The sequence below is a fragment of the Brassica napus genome, unplaced genomic scaffold (genome assembly GCF_020379485.1).
Source record: "Brassica napus cultivar Da-Ae unplaced genomic scaffold, Da-Ae ScsIHWf_306;HRSCAF=497, whole genome shotgun sequence".
In the NCBI taxonomy this organism is placed as follows: domain Eukaryota; kingdom Viridiplantae; phylum Streptophyta; class Magnoliopsida; order Brassicales; family Brassicaceae; genus Brassica; species Brassica napus.
In genome coordinates, this window is record NW_026016305.1 from 38,785 (window position 1) to 58,704 (window position 19,920).

The window sequence follows — 19,920 nt, forward strand, 5'->3', positions numbered from 1 at the left end:
GCCAGGTTTGATTTTGTATTTTTTTTTTGTCATCTCGATTATAACTTTATGATCAACGAATTATGATTTGCCATAGGCCTGGTTTTCAAGTTTGTATGTGTACGTATAAGATAGCTTAGGTCTTGGTTCTACTCTTGATCGTAAAGCTGGTTTCTTTGTTTTCATTAACGAATGTATTAAGGGACAATGTAATGCTATTATTATAAAATGATGATAGTAAGAAAGAAAACCTCACATAGATATTATTAAAACATAATGCAAAATAAGAAGCTGATTAAGAAAAAAAGAGAAACAATATAATAGGATACGTAAACATAAGTAAACGTCAACATAGCAGCATGAACACTGGATTGGACTTTTCTTCTTTCAAACTAAAGCCCAAAAAAAACCAAACTCTCCCGTAAGAAAAAAGTGAAGCTCCTTCTTCTTCGATACGTGGCGGCAAAAGGAACGGGGTGTGCTGAGGTGGCACTCTAAGGAGAGTTTCTGGGCAACTTTATTAATATAGATAGATTATTCTATTTTAAAGGAAAACAAAGAAGAAAATAGAATGCTATTCGAAATGGTCTTACATCGATGAATATGATACTTTTATTCAATTTTCTTATTTTAGTTTCCGCTTTTTGTCTTGCTATATCTAACGTTTTTGTAAGTGTTTTGTGTGAGAGACTGATTCTCATTACTGTAGTAAATACATGTCCAAATTTTAGATTTTTTTCACCTAAATTAAATAAAATTTTGTTATTGTAGATACGATTGGTCAAGTTAGTCATTTTACCAATTATCCCTTTAGATCTTTCGGTCTTTAGGTTTTTTCCTTCTTCTGAATGGTTGTTATGTTTGAAGAGATGAGTTTGGCTTTATAAACCGTAAATGACCAAATTGATGGAAAGTTATAAACAAAACTTTATGTCCAAGGATAAAATTGTCATATAGAATGCATAGTCAATAATTTTTTGGAGTTCCTTAAAAGCAAAAAAACTTTACCCATATAAAGAAAACAATTAACGACATAAATATAAATAAGACTATTAAAATAAAATAATAAATAAATAAACTACAGTTTTTTATTAAATAAATATTTTTTAATTAAATAGTAATCCCGCATTTGTAAAGCGCGCGTTGAAATTTAGTTGGGATTTAAAATGTAAACATCCAATGTATTTTTAAATAAGTTATTTTAGAAACATTTTAGAAACGAGATTACGAAAACTTCGAAAAGCTTCCGATTCCGATTATAAAACGGAAAATCGGACGTCCGACAAAGCTTCGGTGATATATTGAATGAAAGAAGAAACTCTTAAAAACAAAACAAAAAGAAATCTGAAGTTTATCTCCTAAACTAGACTAGAAATAATTGTCTGGAATCAAAATCGGAAATTTATGTCTGAATAAAATCTAGAATCTAAAACACAAACTGAGATATATAACTGGAAGACAAAACTATTCAGAACCGCCTCTTTGCCCTAAAGTAAAGAAAAAGAAAACTCTCTCTCTCTCTCTCTCTCTCTCTGGCGGAGGAAGACAAACCAAAACCCTCAAAGAGCAAAAAAAAAACAGCAAGTGATTGATCGGAGATCGGGGGATCAACTCTCCGACGACGTTGTCCTTGTTGTCGTGGTAGATTAGATAAACACCCTCTCGCAATCAGTCTCATGAACCTCTCTTGGAATCTGTAGATCAAGTGTGTGATGGGGAGTAGCGATGAGCGAAACAGTAAGGCGATTGATGCCTCCGTTGGAGGTTTGGTTTGGGTCCGACGCCGTAACGGGTCTTGGTGGCCGGGTCGGATCATGGCTCATCACGAGGTTCCTGATGATACCATCGTTTCTCCCAAATCAGGCACACCTATTAAGCTTCTAGGTCGTGACGATGCTGGCGTGTAAGTAAAGTCTCTTCCTTTTTGATTGATTCAGTCTTCTCTTAGTCATTGGCGAGAGTTAATATTTGTTGTTTTGATTTTTATCTTGGCAGGGATTGGTATAATCTTGAAAAGTCCAAGAGGGTGAAGGCGTTTCGTTGTGGGGAGTATGATGCTTGTATTGAGACTGCTAAGGCTACTGCCACTGGTGCTAGTAAGAAGCCTGTCAAGTACGCTCGACGTGAAGACGCCATTGTCCATGCTCTCGAGATCGAGAGTGCCCTCCTTGTTGGAAAAGATGAGAAGCCAAGCACGTCTTCTGACTCGACTGATGCGGCAAAGACTGAAGGTGCCTTGCAGTCTAGTGTGTCTTGCGAAAAGACTAGTAATGGCGAGTCGTCAAAGGTGCAGCCTTTGTCAGGAAAGAGGAGGAAAAGAACACCTAATGACTCGGAAGTTGATGGGAGTGATGAAGGGAACAAACGAATGAGAGGGCTTGAGGATCTTGGAGTTGGTACAATAGGATCAAACGGAGAGGGTAATAAGCAGGAAAATGGATTGGTTAGTGATGAAGAAGACATCAGTGATTCTATGCCGAATGGGGTTCTTGCAAATGGTACTAGCAGGGGTAGCTCTCCGGCGATGAAAGGTAAAAGGTCACCAGCTGTAACTGCTATGGCTTCTGTTGCTGTCTCAGAAAACAAAGATTCTGCTGTAGTCAACAATGATAACTTGGACAGCAATGGGGTTTCATGTGACAATGATGATGTTTCATTAAATGCTTCTGAGAATGTTGCTGAAGTGATGATACATAACAATGCAAAAGAGACTGAAATCTCCAGCATATCAGTTTCGGCAAAGGATGAAGTATTTGATGTTCCGCTACTTGGAGAAGATAAATACTCTGCAGGTATAGATGGCTAAACTCCTTTATAAAATTTCTGGTGATTGAATGTTCTTTCTTTTGATCTGAGGGACATTTGCAGTTTCTGTGTCTATTTTTGTGTTAACACTTGGTTGGAATAATCTGAATGCCTCCACTTTTAGGAAGAGAGGAAACATAACAGCGTGGATAAATCATCAGTTGGATTTGTCACATGATGGATTAAAGTACTTATATCACTAATGTCTAGACAACTCATCCAGATAGAATACTAATGATCTTTACTTGGGCAATGGATGCTTTCCTTTTATTCAACTCAGTGACTTAACATTACAGATGCTTCCTATTATTTTTGTATGACTAATTGTTTCTGGTATTGCCTTAAGATTGTTTATCTGCTATAGTTTCTTCTGTGCTTGTTTGGATCAAACACTTGGTCAGTTAGATCGCCTTTGGTAGTTTCTTTTTCCAGTTTGTAATTAACATGACTTAAACTGACGTGCATTGTTGTTCCCAGGTACTTTGGCGGCAGCTTTCACATCTTCACACACGAAAGCTCTAGCTCTTGTTTCTGAACCAACGAGGCAATGTGATGATGTGGTGAAAACGGAAGGATGTAATGGATTTGTTTGTGTAAGTCCATCTGCTTTACTTATCAATGGGATTGAGGATATCACTTCCAAGTGGCAGATAAAAGGGAAAAGGAACCCAAGGCAGATGAGTAAAAAACAAGAGGAAAGAAGACTTGCTTACGCCGAAGAAGCCAACAACAATTCTCTGCCTCACTGTTCTCTCTCTGATCAAAATCCGCATGGTCATTTCAGCGGTATGGGAAGAAACTCTCATCTGTATGACGTGAAGATCGAGGAAAAAGGTAGCTACAAACCCAGAAACGTCCCGATGATTTCCCTTATGAGTAAACTGGACGGTGAAGCTATCGTCGGTCATCCTCTAACCGTTGAAGTGCTTCAAGATGGATCGTGTGACCGCATTTTGTGCAGTCATATCAAGTCGCTTGTTGTTCCAATGGTTGCTGGTGATGTGAAGCCGAAGCCATCTTGGAAGAATAAATCCAAGAAAAAGAAACCACACATTCCTCCGCACAAATCATCAAAGTCAAAGAAAGCTTCGTCCCTATCCGTAAAGACAAGGTGCCTCTCTGCTCTAAGTGGCCAGAAGCTGACAGTGAGTAGCAAGAAGAAAGTGATGATTGAGAAGATGAAAGAGGGGATTGTGTCTTGCATCCCTCTGAAAGTAGTCTTCAGTAGGATAAACGAAGCAGTGAAGGGGTCAGCGAGACAAGTACATAGAGCATTGCCATCTTCAGGCAATAATACTACCTGATGAGATGAGTTTGGTCCTCCCTGGTTTGATTTCGCCTCTATTTCTCGTCTTTTCTTTTTTTCTTATTGACTCAGGTTTAAGATGAAACTAGCCCGGTTTTAGCGAGCTGGATGGGTATTACTGTATAGTACAGAGATATCTTAGTCCTTGTGAGACAGAAAGAGAGAAAAGAATGTGGAAGTGGATGTGTGTATATGTAATTATATTAGACATAGCAATTGGTGGTGGGAGGTGTAATATTAAAAGAAACAAAAAAAAAGATAAACTCAGAATAGGTGGAAGAAGACATTGTTGCTCATTTACTCAACTTAACATTTCAAGGATTGCTTTAGTCTTTTTCCAGATAAACTCAGATTGTTTGTTGTAGCTCTTAAAGGTTCTTGTCAAACTCAGATGGAAAAGAAACTATTTATTGCTATTTGGTTCTTTTTATGTCTGCATTATATTCAGACACACCATCTCTACTTGGGTGTGTGGCTGGCTATGTTTATTGCATCTTTGTGGACCCAACTCTATTCTTAAATGTGTTTGGTCAATGGTTTGGCAAAACCGGATCATAGAAAAGTCATATTACAAGTTCTTTAACTAGAACAGATAAAATAAGAAAAACATCTAGATTCCATTTGGGAAGTGACAGGAAGAGAAGAATATGCGTTGACAAAGTCAAACGCAATGAAACAAGACATGATCCTTCGCTTACACGTCTTTTACCTTAAAGCCAAAGCAAACCATAATATGTCCAATAACTTGTAAGACTATCTTTCTTATGTCTGCGCCTAAGCTCTATTATAAAGTCTCTTCACAACTCAACGATTATAGCAATTCTTAATTTTCCATTTCAAGATCTCTGACATGTCTGTGAAGAGACAGGCTTCAGAGAGAAAGAACAATGGAAGCAACAAGTCGAGTTATTATCGATGCTTGTCATTCTCGTTCATGGAGTCATCAACGGATGGGAAGAAGAAACCATCATCTTTGAGTCGTATGGATTCTAAAAAGCTGAAGGAAGGTATTGTGAAGTGGGCAAAGCGTGTTGCGGCTTACGCTCGTCAACTTAGCTCAAGAAAACGTAATTAAGACGGAAGATGAAAGCTTTTTGGAAGATTGATCATGTTCTTGTTGAAGTCAACTACTTTCTTTTTTTTTGTCCTTTTGTAGATAAGCAAGTTTTATTCAAATAATATTTCAAGTCGGTTCGTGAAAGGAGAAAGTTGATGTGATGATGTTACTGAGACTTGTTGATCCCATCCCACAAAAGGCTTAACTCTATTGGGAAAAACAAAACTCCCTCAATCTAAAAATCTGTGTTTTCATTTTGTTTATCATCTGCTTAGAGACCAAATGAAAGAAGTCATAGTCACAAGAGAGATCAAGAAAGCTCAAGCAAGCAGACACATTCAATGTGAGGAGTGTGAGGGAACATATCCACTGGCTGCACACTCATCAGTTTGTAGCAACCCTTTATATTCTTCTCCTCCTACGTTTCAAAATCACCAAGTTTTTGTTGAATACCTTTACAAAATTTATATAATCAGTAAAGATTCAGGAAAAAGGATTAGCTACTAACCACGCCATGACAAAGGTAATCAAGATCCCTAGCGCAGGTTGCAGGATTACATGAAACATAGATGATCCGTGGAGATTTAAGGTTTAGCAGAAACTTGATCAACTTCATGTGCATACCAGGCCGATTGGGATCTGTAAAAAAATAAACACTTCTCTAATGAGTAGGAAATAAAAAAAAACTGGTAAAAAGTATTAGAATCAAGATGAAAAAAAGAAATTATAACCAGAAATAACGATATCAGGTTTAGGAAAATTGCTCCCAAAATCCTCTCCTATTTTATTCAGATCCCCTTGGATGAATGTTGCATTCTCTATGCCGTTTATTTGAGCATTCTTGTGTGCATCTGTTATTGCTTGTTGTACTACTTCATAACCATACACATGCTTCGCCCTAGAAGGAAGAGAATCAAACGATCAGAACTGCTAAGATTCATTATCTTTTGGCAATATCTTAGGCTCAACGTTTCTACCTTCTGGCAAGTGTAAGACCAATTGTACCAGTTCCACAGAAAAGATCAAGCACAACTTCTGAGCCATCTCCTTTAAGTCCAGCACATTCCTCAATTAGCTTATACAGAACTTCAGCCTACATGGTGAATACCAATTTAGTTTCACCAAGTTTGTGTTTAATATTTGAGGTGTAAGAGGAATCAAGCTGGTTCATTGCTATGTATACCTGATGAGTGTTAGTCTGAAAGAAAGAGTTGGCTGATATTTGAAATGTAAGGCCTCTCAAGACCTCTGCGATTGTTTCTTTACCGTAAAGTGTATATTCCTGTTCCCCAACCGATGTATTTCCAACAGAGGAATTTACATTATTCATGATGCTTACCTGCATTTTCATGACCCAAAGAAAAGTATGCAAAGTATTAAAATTACAATGCAGGAAAAGAATGTGCTCAATCTATTAAGGCTTTAGGAATGAAGCAAGTAAGATTTCATTACGAACCACTTCAGGAATTGACGAAACTTTATCAACAAGGGGCTTCAACAGCTCTGGCTTATAAGAGGATGTCACAAAATTGATCATGAGTTCTTGTGAACCAGTCTCCACATTCCTATGCTCAAGTTTGATAATAAGAAAGTATTAGCAAAACTTAGGAGATGAAAGAAGAACTACTGCTACTGATCATACGAAGATACAACAATAATTTTCACTTCTCTATAAGAGAACAAATTGCTTGTTCTATTTGACATTATGATTCAAGTACCTTCAATACCTTCCAGTTCTAAGCATCAAATGTTTAAGAAACCCGGCATGTGAACGAGCATTATAGGGCGAAAGATTTAGTTCAGGATCTCTCCAGCAATCTTGAACAGCAGCAAGAACCTATATGGATAATAACAAAAAATGTTACTAAACGATACTCAAAGAAGAGCTCTAACTCTGAACAAAACTGCTTTCACCGTACCATGTTAGCAGGCTCGCTTTGTAACAAGCACTTATCAACATTCAAAACCTTGTCAAAAAATCCAGGAGCGTGTAGCCCCAACGCAAAGCTCACAGGACCATCTTCTCTCTCGTGCAACATTTCAACCGGAAGCCATCTTTGTGGACCAAATGAAAACTCCATCTATATTACAAAAAAATAAAATAAAAGTAATATAAGCTGAGAGACCAAATCAACCAAAAGGGACACTTGATAACAAAAACAAATCAAAACCTTGTTACGGTAATTGAACTGGATATCACAAGGAACAATAGGCTTCAAGACAGTCTCAAGACCTGGATTGTTATCAGAGAACCTTCCGACATGAGTGATGAGCTCATGAACTTGTTCCTCTTTAGCTCGAAGCTGAGCTTCGTAGGAGAGATTCTGAGCTTTGCAACCACCACAGTAGGAAGCGTACTCGCATGGAGCTTCAACCAAGTCACGGTGTGGAGTTAAAGTCTTGATCTTTGTCACCTAAACAACAACAATAAGCAAATACGAACAAAAAGATTGCAAAAAGGAGAGATTTTTAATGAAACCTCAGCGTAGCTGCCTTTGCGGCGAGTGACGCGGCCGAGGAAACGCTCGCCGGGAAGAGCACGGTCGCACATGACGACGAAGCCAGTGCCATCAACCTTGCAGATTCCTTTTCCCTTGAACCCCAAACTCTCGCAGACGAGCTCCACCGTCTGCCCTCGTTTCGGGTAATACGGCGCCGTTTTCTTCTCGCTGTTGTTCTCTTCTTTGTTCGCCTTCAGTGTGTTGTTGTTACCGCCGGAGAGCTGAGAAGCAGAGAGGTGAGCGAGAGGAACCGCGGAGGAGGAGGAGGAGCATCGGAACTTATGAAGCCATGCGCGCGTGGGGACCACGTACCTGAGCCTGAGGGCATGGGCAGGCGTGGTGGCTAACATTGGAGTCGATGTGTGGGTTTTAGTGAGGAGAGAGCTCGAAAGAGGAAGAAAAATGACTTTCTCAGAAGTTGTGATAAAGGGTGAATTGGTCATCTTCATCAGCGTTTAAAACGACAGCGTTTCACGCCGTCAGAAAACTATCTTCTTCGTCTTCTTACGGGAAAAGTGGCGATTTCGACCCCAACAATTTCAGTCGTGCCAAATACGATCCGAACAATTGATCAATGTCAAATACGACCTCAACTCAATTATAATTTAAAAAAACTACCTGAACTTCTTAAAACATGCCTAAATCTACATTGACTCTAACAGAAGTTAATCAACCGTTAACGAGATAAAACGACGTCGTTTTGATATACAAGGAAAGTGCCGATTTCAACTTCAACACTCTCAGTCGTGCCAAATAGGACCCGAACAAATGGCCAGTGCCAAAAACGACCTCAACTCAATTATAATTTAAGAAAAATTACCCAAACTTTTTAAAACACGTCTAAATCTACGTTGACTCTAACAGAAGTTAGTCAACCGTTAACAAGATAATACGACATCGTTTTGAACATATTACTGTTTATATTGTGCTAACATCAATAATCAAAAATATTTCCTACCTAAGATTTGTGGTCATCTATTTATCTTCCTCACCTATCAATCTAATTTTACATAAATCTTTATTTTACAGCTTAAAAGAAACCACAATAACCCAAACAATCAAAACACCAAAAACTAGAATCCCAAAAAAGACGAATCATTAATGATCACCTCTCTTTTTATCTAATCTTACAAATAAACTTTTAAAAAAATATACCAAACCAATCAACTCAACTAAAACTCAACGACACATACATTGAGCCATCTAAAGAAATACAAACTACACGGCCAGCTATTTAACAATTTACAAACTTACTTTCGCAGATGCTTACGAAGAAGACGAAGACGACAACCAAAATCAGTGAAATTACATAAACAAAAAAAGCAGAGTAAGTTACAAACTCTGATAAATATAACTAATAATGATTTTTGTTTACATATTATCCATCAAATAAAAGAGAAACAAACACAGCCACACCAGGAGATACAAGAGACAATCCCAACATACACAAAGGCGGCAACAACATCTCCACCTGCTCACTTCTCTTGTCTTATGAAAATAGCTTACATGCTCAATGTCAACAGGCCAATGATATTGTCTTCTTATGAAAAATACATATATTCGTTTATAATCCATTAAGGCCCAAATACTAATTGTCACTCATTTTATAGTTATTTTTATAAGTCTTCATGTATTTGTTTTAAAGGTCCATTAAAAGCAACAAGTTTAAAAAAAACATATAACCAACATAATAAGAATAAGAAAATATATTACTTAATACGTACACAACTTACACAACTAAACTGGATAAAAAATATCCGGAAACAAAAGGTACTCTCAACAACCTTAATATAATTTATATAATCTCAACAGTACAAGTAACAAAAGACAAACAAACAAAGTCTGAGTGACACAACAAGCAACACCACGTACTATATCAATCACATTACTAACACAATTTAGTCTTTCATGAGTAGAAAACAGTGCATACAGAGTTTATCATCACAATTCTAACCCTATAACAATAAAAAACTTGAAAAACAATGATCAACCCAAAACGCAAAATTCACAGCTACAATAACCCTAACAAATATTGAAATAAAACAAAAACTATGTCTATAACCCCGCGTTTGCACGGAGGCAATGCCCCTAGTGTAAAGTAAAAATCAGATTTTATATTTGAGTTTGTTGATTCTGTTTAGGTTCGGGTCAGTTTGCATCTATAGTTAAAATACCTATAAAATAGCTATAAATTTTGGATACATATTTGGACATTTTAGGATCCAACAAAGATTCATGATACTCAAACTTCATCAAAATTTAACCGGAATCGATCATATTTATCTTTTTTGTTAAGATAATCTAATAAAAGGAATAATTTTAAAGATTTCTCAAGCTATCCACGTCAGATGAAATATTTCATCCAATCATATTTTTGTCATGTTGTCACGTCATCTCAACTAAGTCTCTTCTTTTCAGTTATACTCAGAGGTCTATTTAATTAATAAATAAAAATCTCTAATACAATGAAAAAGTTTTTTGAAGACCTTCCTAAACATGTGAGGCAAGATGCTGTGGACACCAATTTCAGTGACGCAAATAAACGTGCAGAATGTGTTCACGGCAACAGGAAGAGATCAAACTTATCAATACTCAGGTCCGCAAGCACCAGCAACATCATGAATTTGGAGGAACCATGCACGCCCCACAGCAACACACACTTCAAAGAATGGAAAGAAACGTCAAGATGTGCTGATGTGGAGCATTTCTATATGTTTGTTTGACGTGATAAGCATTAAGGAAACATTATTTGATAACAATTTAGAAGATTTGATAATGCTAAAATAAAAAAAAATATTATATTAGATAATAGAAAAATATTATTTGATATATATCTCGGTTAATCCTCTAACTAGGTTAGAGTTTTTGACATTGTAATTCTAAGAGGAAAACACAAAAGTTTTGGGGTTTCATAGCTGAGTAACTGAGATAATTAATCAACAGGTGTTGAGTCAAGCAAGGTGAATAAATTAAGAATCAATATGTGTTCAGTTGTGTAATTCGAATCAAGTAAGTATGTAAGAGATCCTGTAAATGATTTCTAATAAAAGAGATATGTGTTATTAGAAATATTTTCTGCCTTTTGTTTTTACTGAATCTCGAATCTAAAATAATATCTTTATACAGAGAGTTAAAGGTTACAATGCTTAATAATCAACCATTACAATGGTTAGTAACCAAGCATTACAATGGTTAATAAGTATCATAACTGAAATGGTTTATCATAGTTGTAGTAGTTCGTCTCTAAAGACTACAATCACCAATAGTTGTAATAGTTTATACATATATAATGTTTTAAAATAATTAAATTACCAAAACTCAAATTACCTGAATATTTATAGACAAATTTAATATTCTTTAAATGTATATCAAATAGATACGAAAATGAACTAAAATAAGAGAAAAAAGATATGTCCTATTATGAGAATCCTTTAAAATATATGCAACTTTTAAAATGAAAAACACATCTTTATATTAAAAGATAACTTTTAAAAACATATAATTTTTTTTTTGTTATAAACAAACACATTCTTATACATATTTTACAATCTTATTTCGGTAATTGAATTGGATATCGCAGGGAACAATAGGCTTCAAGACAGTCTCAAGACCAGGATTGTTGCGTGATAAGCTCATGAACTACGCCGTCAGACGTTTTTTCTGACGGCATGAAAAGCTCATGAAACTGCATTACACGTACGTTCGGAGTTGTCATAAACGTTTTGTATTGTAATAAACGTCTCTAACTAAGACCATCAGTTACAAAGAAAGACCAGCAGTTACCAACGTACTTATGTTTTAATGCTTTTTATTATGTTCTTTCTCCGAGTTTTCTTATATTTAAGCTCTCTGTTTTCGTAAGTAAATGAGAGTTTCAGACAACATCCCTCGGCTAAGATCATGAGACAAGATTTAAGCTCCATTAACATGTCCTCCTAACATATGGACTAATCCAACAGCTGAACCAAATGGGTAACAGAGAAGATACAAAATACTAATTTTGTCTTTTTTCTGGTGCGTTTTCTATTCAAAGTTTCCATCTTTTTAGTGTTCTTTTTCAATCAGTAACACTTGAATTCGCCATACTCTCACTCTCGAAGCTTTGTTTTAGATTTTAATCAAAAAAATGTACTCATATTACCACAAAAACGGTTTGTCGGATATTTATGTCTCTCTCTCTCTCTCTCTCTGTGTTCTTCGGAGACTAACAGGAACTACTAGGTTGGAGTTTGAAACTTCTCGTACGTTTTGGCTTGCTTGCATTTCTGGAAAAAAATAACCCATTTGCTAAAACCATAAACTCAGGCTAATGGGGAAGGAGGAAGGGGTCAAAGATACACCAGCTTCTAATTTAAAACCTACAAACCAATGTAGGACTCTTTTACCAATGCGGGTGCTTCAGGTTTTCTTGATGCTCGTTGTTTTGGCTCTTGGAATCTCAGTCGTTAGCATGCACATGATCAAGTACTTGAAGGTTCAAACTTTAGCACCTACCACATTTATCTCTACGAGTGATGAGATAACTACATTGGAGAGCTTTATCAAGCCTCCATCGAGTGTTTGGCACTCCATGAATGACAGCGAGCTTCTTTGGCGTGCATCTATTGAGCCACGGAGATATGAATATCCTTTTAAAAGGGTTCCGAAAATGGCATTCATGTTTCTCACCAAAGGTCCATTACCATTTGCTCCACTTTGGGAAAGGTTTTTCAAAGGGCATGAAGGGTTTTACTTAATATACGTTCACACATTGCCAGATTATAAATCGGATTTCCCAAGCTCATCTGTGTTTTACAGAAGACAGATCCCAAGTCAGGTACTTTCATTAATCTTTTAACTGAGCAAAACTTCTCTTTAGTAATGTTGCTTCTTGTGTCTTCATTTAGTTTCTCTATTTTTATGTAGCATGTGGCTTGGGGAGAGATGAGTATGTGTGAAGCTGAGAGAAGGCTTTTGGCTAACGCGTTACTCGATATCTCTAATGAATGGTTTGTTTTGCTCTCTGAAGCTTGCATTCCTCTACGCGGTTTCGAGTTCATCTACAATTATGTCTCCAAATCAAGATATAGTTTCATGGGTTCTGCTGATGAGGACGGGCCTTACGGAAGAGGCAGATACAGCTATGCAATGGGACCAGAAGTCCAACTAAGCCAGTGGAGAAAAGGGTCTCAGTGGTTTGAAATCAACAGAGAACTTGCTCTTTACATTGTTGAAGACATCATTTACTATCACAAATTCAAAGAGTTTTGTAGACCTCCTTGTTATGTGGACGAACATTACTTCCCAACGATGCTATCTATTAGATATTCTCATTTGCTGGCGAAGAGGACATTAACTTGGACAGATTGGTCAAAAGGTGGTCCTCATCCAACTACTTTTGGGAAGTCTGTTATAACAGAGATGTTTCTCAAGATGATTCAGGAAGGTCAGTCCTGCTTATACAATGATCAGACATCTCAAGTGTGTTATCTCTTTGCAAGAAAGTTTGCTCCAAGTGCATTGGAGCCATTACTCAAACTTGCACCAAAGGTTCTTGGGTTCTAATGGATGTGCTTTTTGAACTTTTGAGTGTAGCTTTGCTTTAGCATGGACACAACTGATCATTATTGTCCACTTCCGCATTTATATATAGATGTTTATTTTGTCGTTCAAAAACAAAAAAATATAGATACTTCAATGACTAATGAAATTTAACTTTATAGATAACTGAATAAAAGAGAATTGATATATTTTTAGTATCAGAGTCATCTTGTTATACTGTTTTGGCATTTGCATAACATTTCAAAACTGAATTGTTATTAATGGAACAAAAACTTCTCTCTTTTATTAGCTGTTTGTCAAATACAATATCAATGTATATGTGTGTGTGTGTGTGTGTGTGTGTTTTATGTTACATCTTCACATGAAGATTAAATAGAATACACTGGAAAACTTAACTAGATTTAAAGAAGCAATTATAGAGCAAAAAGAATGTGGAATGTTGAAAGTAAAGAAAAACTACCTAATCATATGATCTGAGTCCCTCCTTTCTTCTTGAATGGAACGGAAAATTCTTGCAGCAGATTCAGAGGCAGATGTTGAATTATGAGGAATGGCTTTAATGGCACGGTGCAGAGGTTGCTGTTTCTGCTCATGCTCATCATTGTGATGAGTAGGCTCTGTAGGAAATAGAGGAAGTACATCGAATTTATGCTTCTCTGGTGGACTTGAAGCTGTACTTCCATGTACATCACTGTCATTAGATTCCTGAGACTTCTTTAAAGAAAATGGAATGGCTTGAGTCATGTGGCTCGATGTGCTAGACCATCTTTGAAGCTGACCAAACGGGTTTGTCTGGTCAAGTACTGTTGTCCTAGCGTTCGGCTGTGGGAAGTAGTTGTGGCTAAACTGAGTAGAAACAGGGAACTTGAGTGCTGATGTGTCGAGCGAATCTTGTCCATAGATTGGAACCATGAAGGCTGAAGGAGGAGGAGGACATGGTCCTGCGTATGGTTTATAGACCAGACCTTCTGAAGGAGACATTACAGGAACTAACCATTGGTTTCCAGGAGGAGGAAGTAGCTGTTGTTGCCAAATTGGCTTCATGAGCTCTTTGGTTATGGAAGGTAGAGGAAGCTTTGGTTTCATATGTTCTGGATATTCTTCGGTTACAGGTTTGTGATTCTCCGTGATTGGTTTCTTAACCTTTGAAGCAACCATTGAACCACTTCTTAGGCCATTAAGCTTACTTTCAAGAACCAGGTTTGGTGATTTTGCAACCATCTTTTGAACCTGTATCATGTTAAGGTTCATGGTCAGGACCGGTCCTAGGCATAGCCAAATGAAACATTCGCCTATAGCCCCCAAAAATTTTAAAGAAAATTATATAGACATACACCCCTAATTTTGTAAAAAAAAAGTTTGAAACCTTTACTAAATCGCCTCCGGCCCCTCCCAAAAAAAATCAGGGCTGGCCTGTTAATGGTCAGACCAAATGAAAGCTGAAAAACATAGGAAGTTAGTTGTTAGCAGCTTACCATTATCAGCCTATGAAGCTCAAAGACTTGTGCTGCAAAGATCTTCTGCTGGCTGAACATATCAGCAGAACAAAAGTAAGAAACAAGGCAAAGTTTATATACTTGAGACTGACAAGTAAGTGAAAGGATACATACTTGATCATATAAGTTCTCATCTTCCAAAACATCTTGTCACCTATCACTCTTGCAACATCATTAGATGAAGCACTCATACCAGACAAAGAGTCTAAGGCAGAACGGTCTAAGACATCTTGTTCACGTGGAGGCACAGTTTTGAGCTTCTTTTGAGTTTCAACGTTAGATACATCAACGGCTCTTCTTCTATACAACTGAGTTTTCATCATATTGAGAGACCTGTTCTTGCTTTCATCTTGCAAAAGTAATTCTCGAATGTGAAGATTGTCCAGGGCAACCTTGGAACCAGCAGCTTCTCCACCTCCTCCAGCTATGCTGCTACTACTAGTACAAAACTGGAGTGATAAATCTGTGTTTGCTTGTGGATTTGTTTCTGAGCGTCTAACAAGAGGAGCCTTAAGAGAATCCAAGTTGGTAAGGTTCTTGAAATGGTACTCATTTTGTATTATTGAACTAGGCTTAGTATTAGTAACTGATGATCCCCTGGCACTTGGATGATTCACCTTCCCCTCAAACTTTGATGCTGGAGAAGTGTTGCAGATTTGTGTAAACTGACTCTTTTCAGGTCGACCATGCTGTTCAAGCAAGAAAAAAAGTATTGGGCAATAAGTATAAAGTGATATTCAAGAGTATGCAATGGAACAACACACAAAATCAAGAAGTGAGTTGAGGAGAAAAGGAAAACTCACGAGACGGGTGTTGTTGGCTTGGGGATCAAGAGACAGAGAGAGTGTGGAAGGAGAATCACAGATCTTGTTGGTCGGAGAAGGAAGAGGGTAACGTTTTGATTTGCCATCAAATGGCTGAGGCAAGCCTCCTCTTCCAGTATCATTGACATGAACTCTTGGGAACAATGGAGGAATTGTTATCCTATTTGCCTCATCTTTCATTCCTCCCATCTTTCGATCTTCTTTCTTTTGCGTACCTACATTTCCAACAAACCCTATCAATTTCTTCCACTGCAAGTAATCTCAAGAAATAAAGATTGGTAGTTATTGAAGAATTTACCTTCTGAATATCAAAGATCTAACAACACTTTAGATCAATCCCACGTCCAAATGATTATAACCTTTTCTTTTTAAATATATTTGGGGAGCTAAAACGAATCTTGACAGAAGATCAAGAAGAGCAGAAGCAAAAGAAGATATTATGTTTGTGTCGCCCCACAATGGATTCCAAACGAGGGGACGACAAAACTTGTGTGTGTGTGGGTGTGTGTGACTCTGTGGTCATGTCTGGTTCATTCAAGTAAAGATCCCTAACTCACGGGAACTCGGATTATAGATAACGTGGCGAGGTTTGGTTGGTTAGGTCGGAGTGGGCGTGAGGGAGAAGATGCTCGGGTGACTCGGTCTCTTTGCACAACACTAGCCACATGTTTTCAATATCTCTCGCGTGGCTAACTTAAAACTTACATCATTTCCAAAACTTTTCCTATTTTGGGATTATCTTTAACGAAATATCTGTTTCTGATCGCAATCATCTGACACAGAAGTGAGAGAGAAGAAGCGTGTTCGGTCGGAACGAGCCTATTTTCCCGGTTTGGGATCGGGACAGACCAGAAGCGAGGTTTAGCACAAAACCAAAGGACGATTAGTCCACGCGCGAGTCAACCGCTCGTGCGTTCTCAAATTTAACGCGCGTATGTAAGAGCAAGTCCATCCATTAGTACCTCTAATGAGTTTTTATGATTAAATTAGTGGTTAATAAGATGATTTGATTTGTTAAGAACCTTTGTTAGTGCAAATAAATTTTTCTTCCTCCAATGGGAGAACTTCATACGGGTTTTTAAATAATTTTTCTTTTTGTATAGAACTAAGATAGAGAATGTTGCTTTTGATCACATCAGATTGCACATTAAAGGGGGATTATTGGTAAGTGAATTTTCATGAACTTTGAAAATTTTGAGATTCCATTGTTATTGGTTCTTCGATTTCAAAAATCTTATTAGAATCCATTGTTATTGGTTTAAGAATTTTCAAAATCTATTGTTATTAAAAAAGGTTAGTTATTTTTAATTCAATAATTATAACTAAATCTAATGTTATTTGGGAGATGAATTCTATTCATTTTTACTCATAAGACTCAACTTTCAAAATATTATATGTATCCATGTGATTTTCAAAATCCATGTGATAAAAAACTAGAAAACAAAATAATCATTCTACCAAATATCTATTGCACCTTAAATCCATATACTAGATCTCGACCCGTACAACCGCGCGAGTGTTTGTTTTCATTTATTTTTATATAAACATTTTGTTTTATTTCTAAATTGGTATATATTATAATATATATGAGGTGTATCTATTAATTTTTAGAACATAATAATTTTACCGTATATTTTTTTTATTAAATTGGTTGTTTCAAAATTTCACAAGTTATTAAAAAAATAAACTTTTAGCTTCATAAATTTATATTATCGAGTATACTAAGGTTGTTCAAACATAATAATATTAGAGTATAATTGTTCTTCATCAAATAGATTGTTTCAAACTTTCATATGTGTTATTTCTTCTTATATATTTTTTTTTTGTTTTTTTGGATTAGTATTTCATTATTGAATAGATAAATAGAAATAGAATTTAGAAAATATTAAAATATTATCATCTCCAAAGATAATCAAACATTTCACAAAATAAGAAAGTTAACAAAAATTAAACTTAACGCTTTTTGTATAAATTTTATAAAGAATTTATAAAACATTTAAATTTATTTTGTAAATGAACTATATAAAAAACACAAATTAATATGAAATCAGTTTAGTTTTAAAAATGTACTTGATTACGTGTAGAAGTCTCGAGAAATATTTTTGCTCCTTGCAGTCTCTTTCAAACACGATGGTACAAGATATGGAAGTAAAAATTGATAACAGAATTTCCAGATCACATTTTATTCTTGGAAATGATTGATAGTTATTTGGTTCCTATAATATAGCAATATTGTGTTATAAACATATTATTTAGCTCCTATAATCTAGAAAGTGAGTTATTTAGAAATATAATAATGATAAGATTACATATTAAATGTAACATAACTTTCTAGTAATATGTCCATTAGATCCATTTAAAAAAAATCACACATGAATTAAGGTCGTGACTTCTGTTTTAATATATAAAATGTCCAAAACTATAATTCTTTACATTTATATACTTTTACATTTTTAAAATATATAATTATTTTTATAAATATTATCATTTTTGAACGTAAAATTTTGATAATTACATTTATAAATATTAATAAATTTTAATATTAAAAAACAATATTTTCAAAAAGCATTTTCAAATTTTAAAAAGAAAATTCGAAAAAAATATTTTGAAAAAAGCATTTTCAAATTTTAAAAAGAAAATTCAAAAAAACTATTTTGAAAAACAAAATCGATTTTATTTTATTTTTGATAACATATAATCCGAAATTATAAAAGATATATACAAAAGTTCAAATTCGAAAACATATAATCCAAAATTATAAAAGAAACATATTATTTTTTATTTTTATTACATATATATCTATAAAGCAAGGGGTAAAATAGTCTTTTGACCTTTTAATGAAATTGTTTTTGGTCATTTCCTCTTTGAATGTTTTCTGTGACAAAAACTTAAAAATGGTTATTTAAGAAAATTGTCCAATTTTGTATGTATCACTATTATTTTCTTTTTAATTTGAAAGAAAAGAAAATATATAATGAGGCTATATGATTTAGAAAATAAATAAATTATTTATTTACTTTACAAAAAGAATAATTGAAAAGAGGTAATAATATTTTTTTTTAAAAGAGATAATACAAATTCACGAAAATCTATTATAATCTAAAAACACCATTATGTGAAAACATTATGATAATTACATGTATAATCCACATAAATATTAAATATTAACTTATTTATTATTTTTTTAAAGTGAACTTTTCTTGCATGCCATTAAAATATAATATGTTTTTATTATCTTATTTGAGAAGTGATTATTTTTAATTGTCATCTTCTCCATGATTTTATTATTATGTGAGAAATAATTTTGCTTACTTTTCATCTTCTTTATAATTTTAGGAATAATCAATAATCCTAATAATTTTAAAAAGAGTTCTTATAATTTAATATTAAAAGTTTTGAAAAGATTATGATAATTTTATGTATAATCCACATAAATATTAAATATTATCTTATTTATTATTATTTAAAAGTGAAAATTTCTTTCTTGCATGCCATTAAAATATACTATATTTTATTATTATTCGAGAAGTGATTTTTTTTAAAAAATCATCTTCTCCATGATTTTAGAAATAATCAGTAGTCCTAATAATTTTAATAAATAGTTTTTATAATATTTATATAATTTATTATCACCAAGTTTGGAATTTTTATGATAATTAAATATTAAATATTATCTTATTTATTATTATTATTTAAAAGTTAAATTTTCCTTTCTTGCATGCCATTAAAATATAATATATTTTATATTATTATTTAAAAGTGAAATTTTCTTTCTTTCATGCCATTTTCATAATTTAATATTAAAAGTTTTGAAAACATTATGATAATTACATGTATAATCCACATAAATATTAAATATTAACATATTTATTATTTTTTTTAAGTGAGCTTTTCTTGCATGCCATTAAAATATAATATATTTTTATTATTTTATTTGAGAAGTGATTATTTTTAATTGTCATTTTCTCCATGATTTTATTATTATGTGAGAAATGATTTTGCTTACTTGTGATCTTCTTTATAATTTTAGGAATAATCAATAATCCTAATAATTTAAAAAAATATTTCTTATAATTTAATATTAAAATTTTGAAAAGATTATGATAATTTTGTGTATAATCCACATAAATATTAAATATTATCTTATTTATTATTATTATTTAAAAGTGAAATTTTCTTTCTTGCATGCCATTAAAATATAATTTTATTATTATTGGAGAAGTGATTTTTTTTAAAATTCATCTTTTCCATGATTTTAAAAATAATCAGTAGTCCTAATAATTTTAATAAATAGTTTTTATAATATTTATATAATTTATTATCACAAATTTTAGAATTTTTATGATAGTTATATGTATAATCCGCATAAATATTTGACACTGTCTTATCTAATATATTAAAACAGAAGTCA

The 19,920-nt window shown here is 34.2% G+C and overlaps 4 protein-coding genes across 5 annotated transcripts; 2 read left to right on the forward strand and 2 right to left on the reverse strand.

The window, feature by feature from the left end:
• The first annotated feature begins 1,342 nt into the window (after positions 1–1,342).
• On the forward strand, positions 1,343–5,298 carry LOC125603026 (uncharacterized protein At1g51745-like). The gene is made up of 3 exons (XM_048774286.1): positions 1,343–1,882; positions 1,975–2,771; positions 3,262–5,298. Exons 1-3 carry the CDS (start codon positions 1,692–1,694, stop codon positions 4,086–4,088), a joined length of 1,815 nt encoding a protein of 604 aa, XP_048630243.1. The 5' UTR covers positions 1,343–1,691; the 3' UTR covers positions 4,089–5,298.
• Positions 5,299–5,334: 36 nt separating this feature from the next.
• Positions 5,335–8,112, reverse strand: LOC106446007 (uncharacterized RNA methyltransferase BH0687-like). 2 transcript variants are annotated; one of them, XM_013887674.3, is made up of 10 exons: positions 7,627–8,112; positions 7,319–7,552; positions 7,067–7,228; positions 6,875–6,984; positions 6,604–6,712; positions 6,331–6,486; positions 6,125–6,240; positions 5,879–6,045; positions 5,656–5,786; positions 5,335–5,565 (listed from the first exon to the last, which is right to left on the reverse strand). In XM_013887674.3, exons 1-10 carry the CDS (start codon positions 8,095–8,097, stop codon positions 5,458–5,460), a joined length of 1,764 nt encoding a protein of 587 aa, XP_013743128.2. In that variant the 5' UTR covers positions 8,098–8,112; the 3' UTR covers positions 5,335–5,457. The 2 variants fall into 2 exon arrangements, with proteins under 2 accessions (XP_013743128.2, XP_013743127.2); XM_013887673.3 differs by having other exon boundaries at positions 7,319–7,561.
• Positions 8,113–11,390: 3,278 nt separating this feature from the next.
• Positions 11,391–13,351, forward strand: LOC125603032 (glycosyltransferase BC10-like). The gene is made up of 3 exons (XM_048774295.1): positions 11,391–11,662; positions 11,860–12,464; positions 12,554–13,351. The coding sequence occupies exons 2-3, from the start codon at positions 11,958–11,960 to the stop codon at positions 13,190–13,192; spliced, it is 1,146 nt and encodes a 381-aa protein (XP_048630252.1). The 5' UTR covers positions 11,391–11,662; positions 11,860–11,957; the 3' UTR covers positions 13,193–13,351.
• A 63-nt stretch (positions 13,352–13,414) lies between these two features.
• LOC106449551 (protein HEADING DATE 3B-like) lies at positions 13,415–16,217 on the reverse strand. Its single transcript, XM_013891295.3, has 5 exons — positions 15,808–16,217; positions 15,489–15,724; positions 14,800–15,374; positions 14,665–14,716; positions 13,415–14,419 (listed from the first exon to the last, which is right to left on the reverse strand). The coding sequence occupies exons 2-5, from the start codon at positions 15,696–15,698 to the stop codon at positions 13,646–13,648; spliced, it is 1,611 nt and encodes a 536-aa protein (XP_013746749.1). The 5' UTR covers positions 15,699–15,724; positions 15,808–16,217; the 3' UTR covers positions 13,415–13,645.
• Between the last annotated feature and the right edge of the window lie 3,703 nt (positions 16,218–19,920).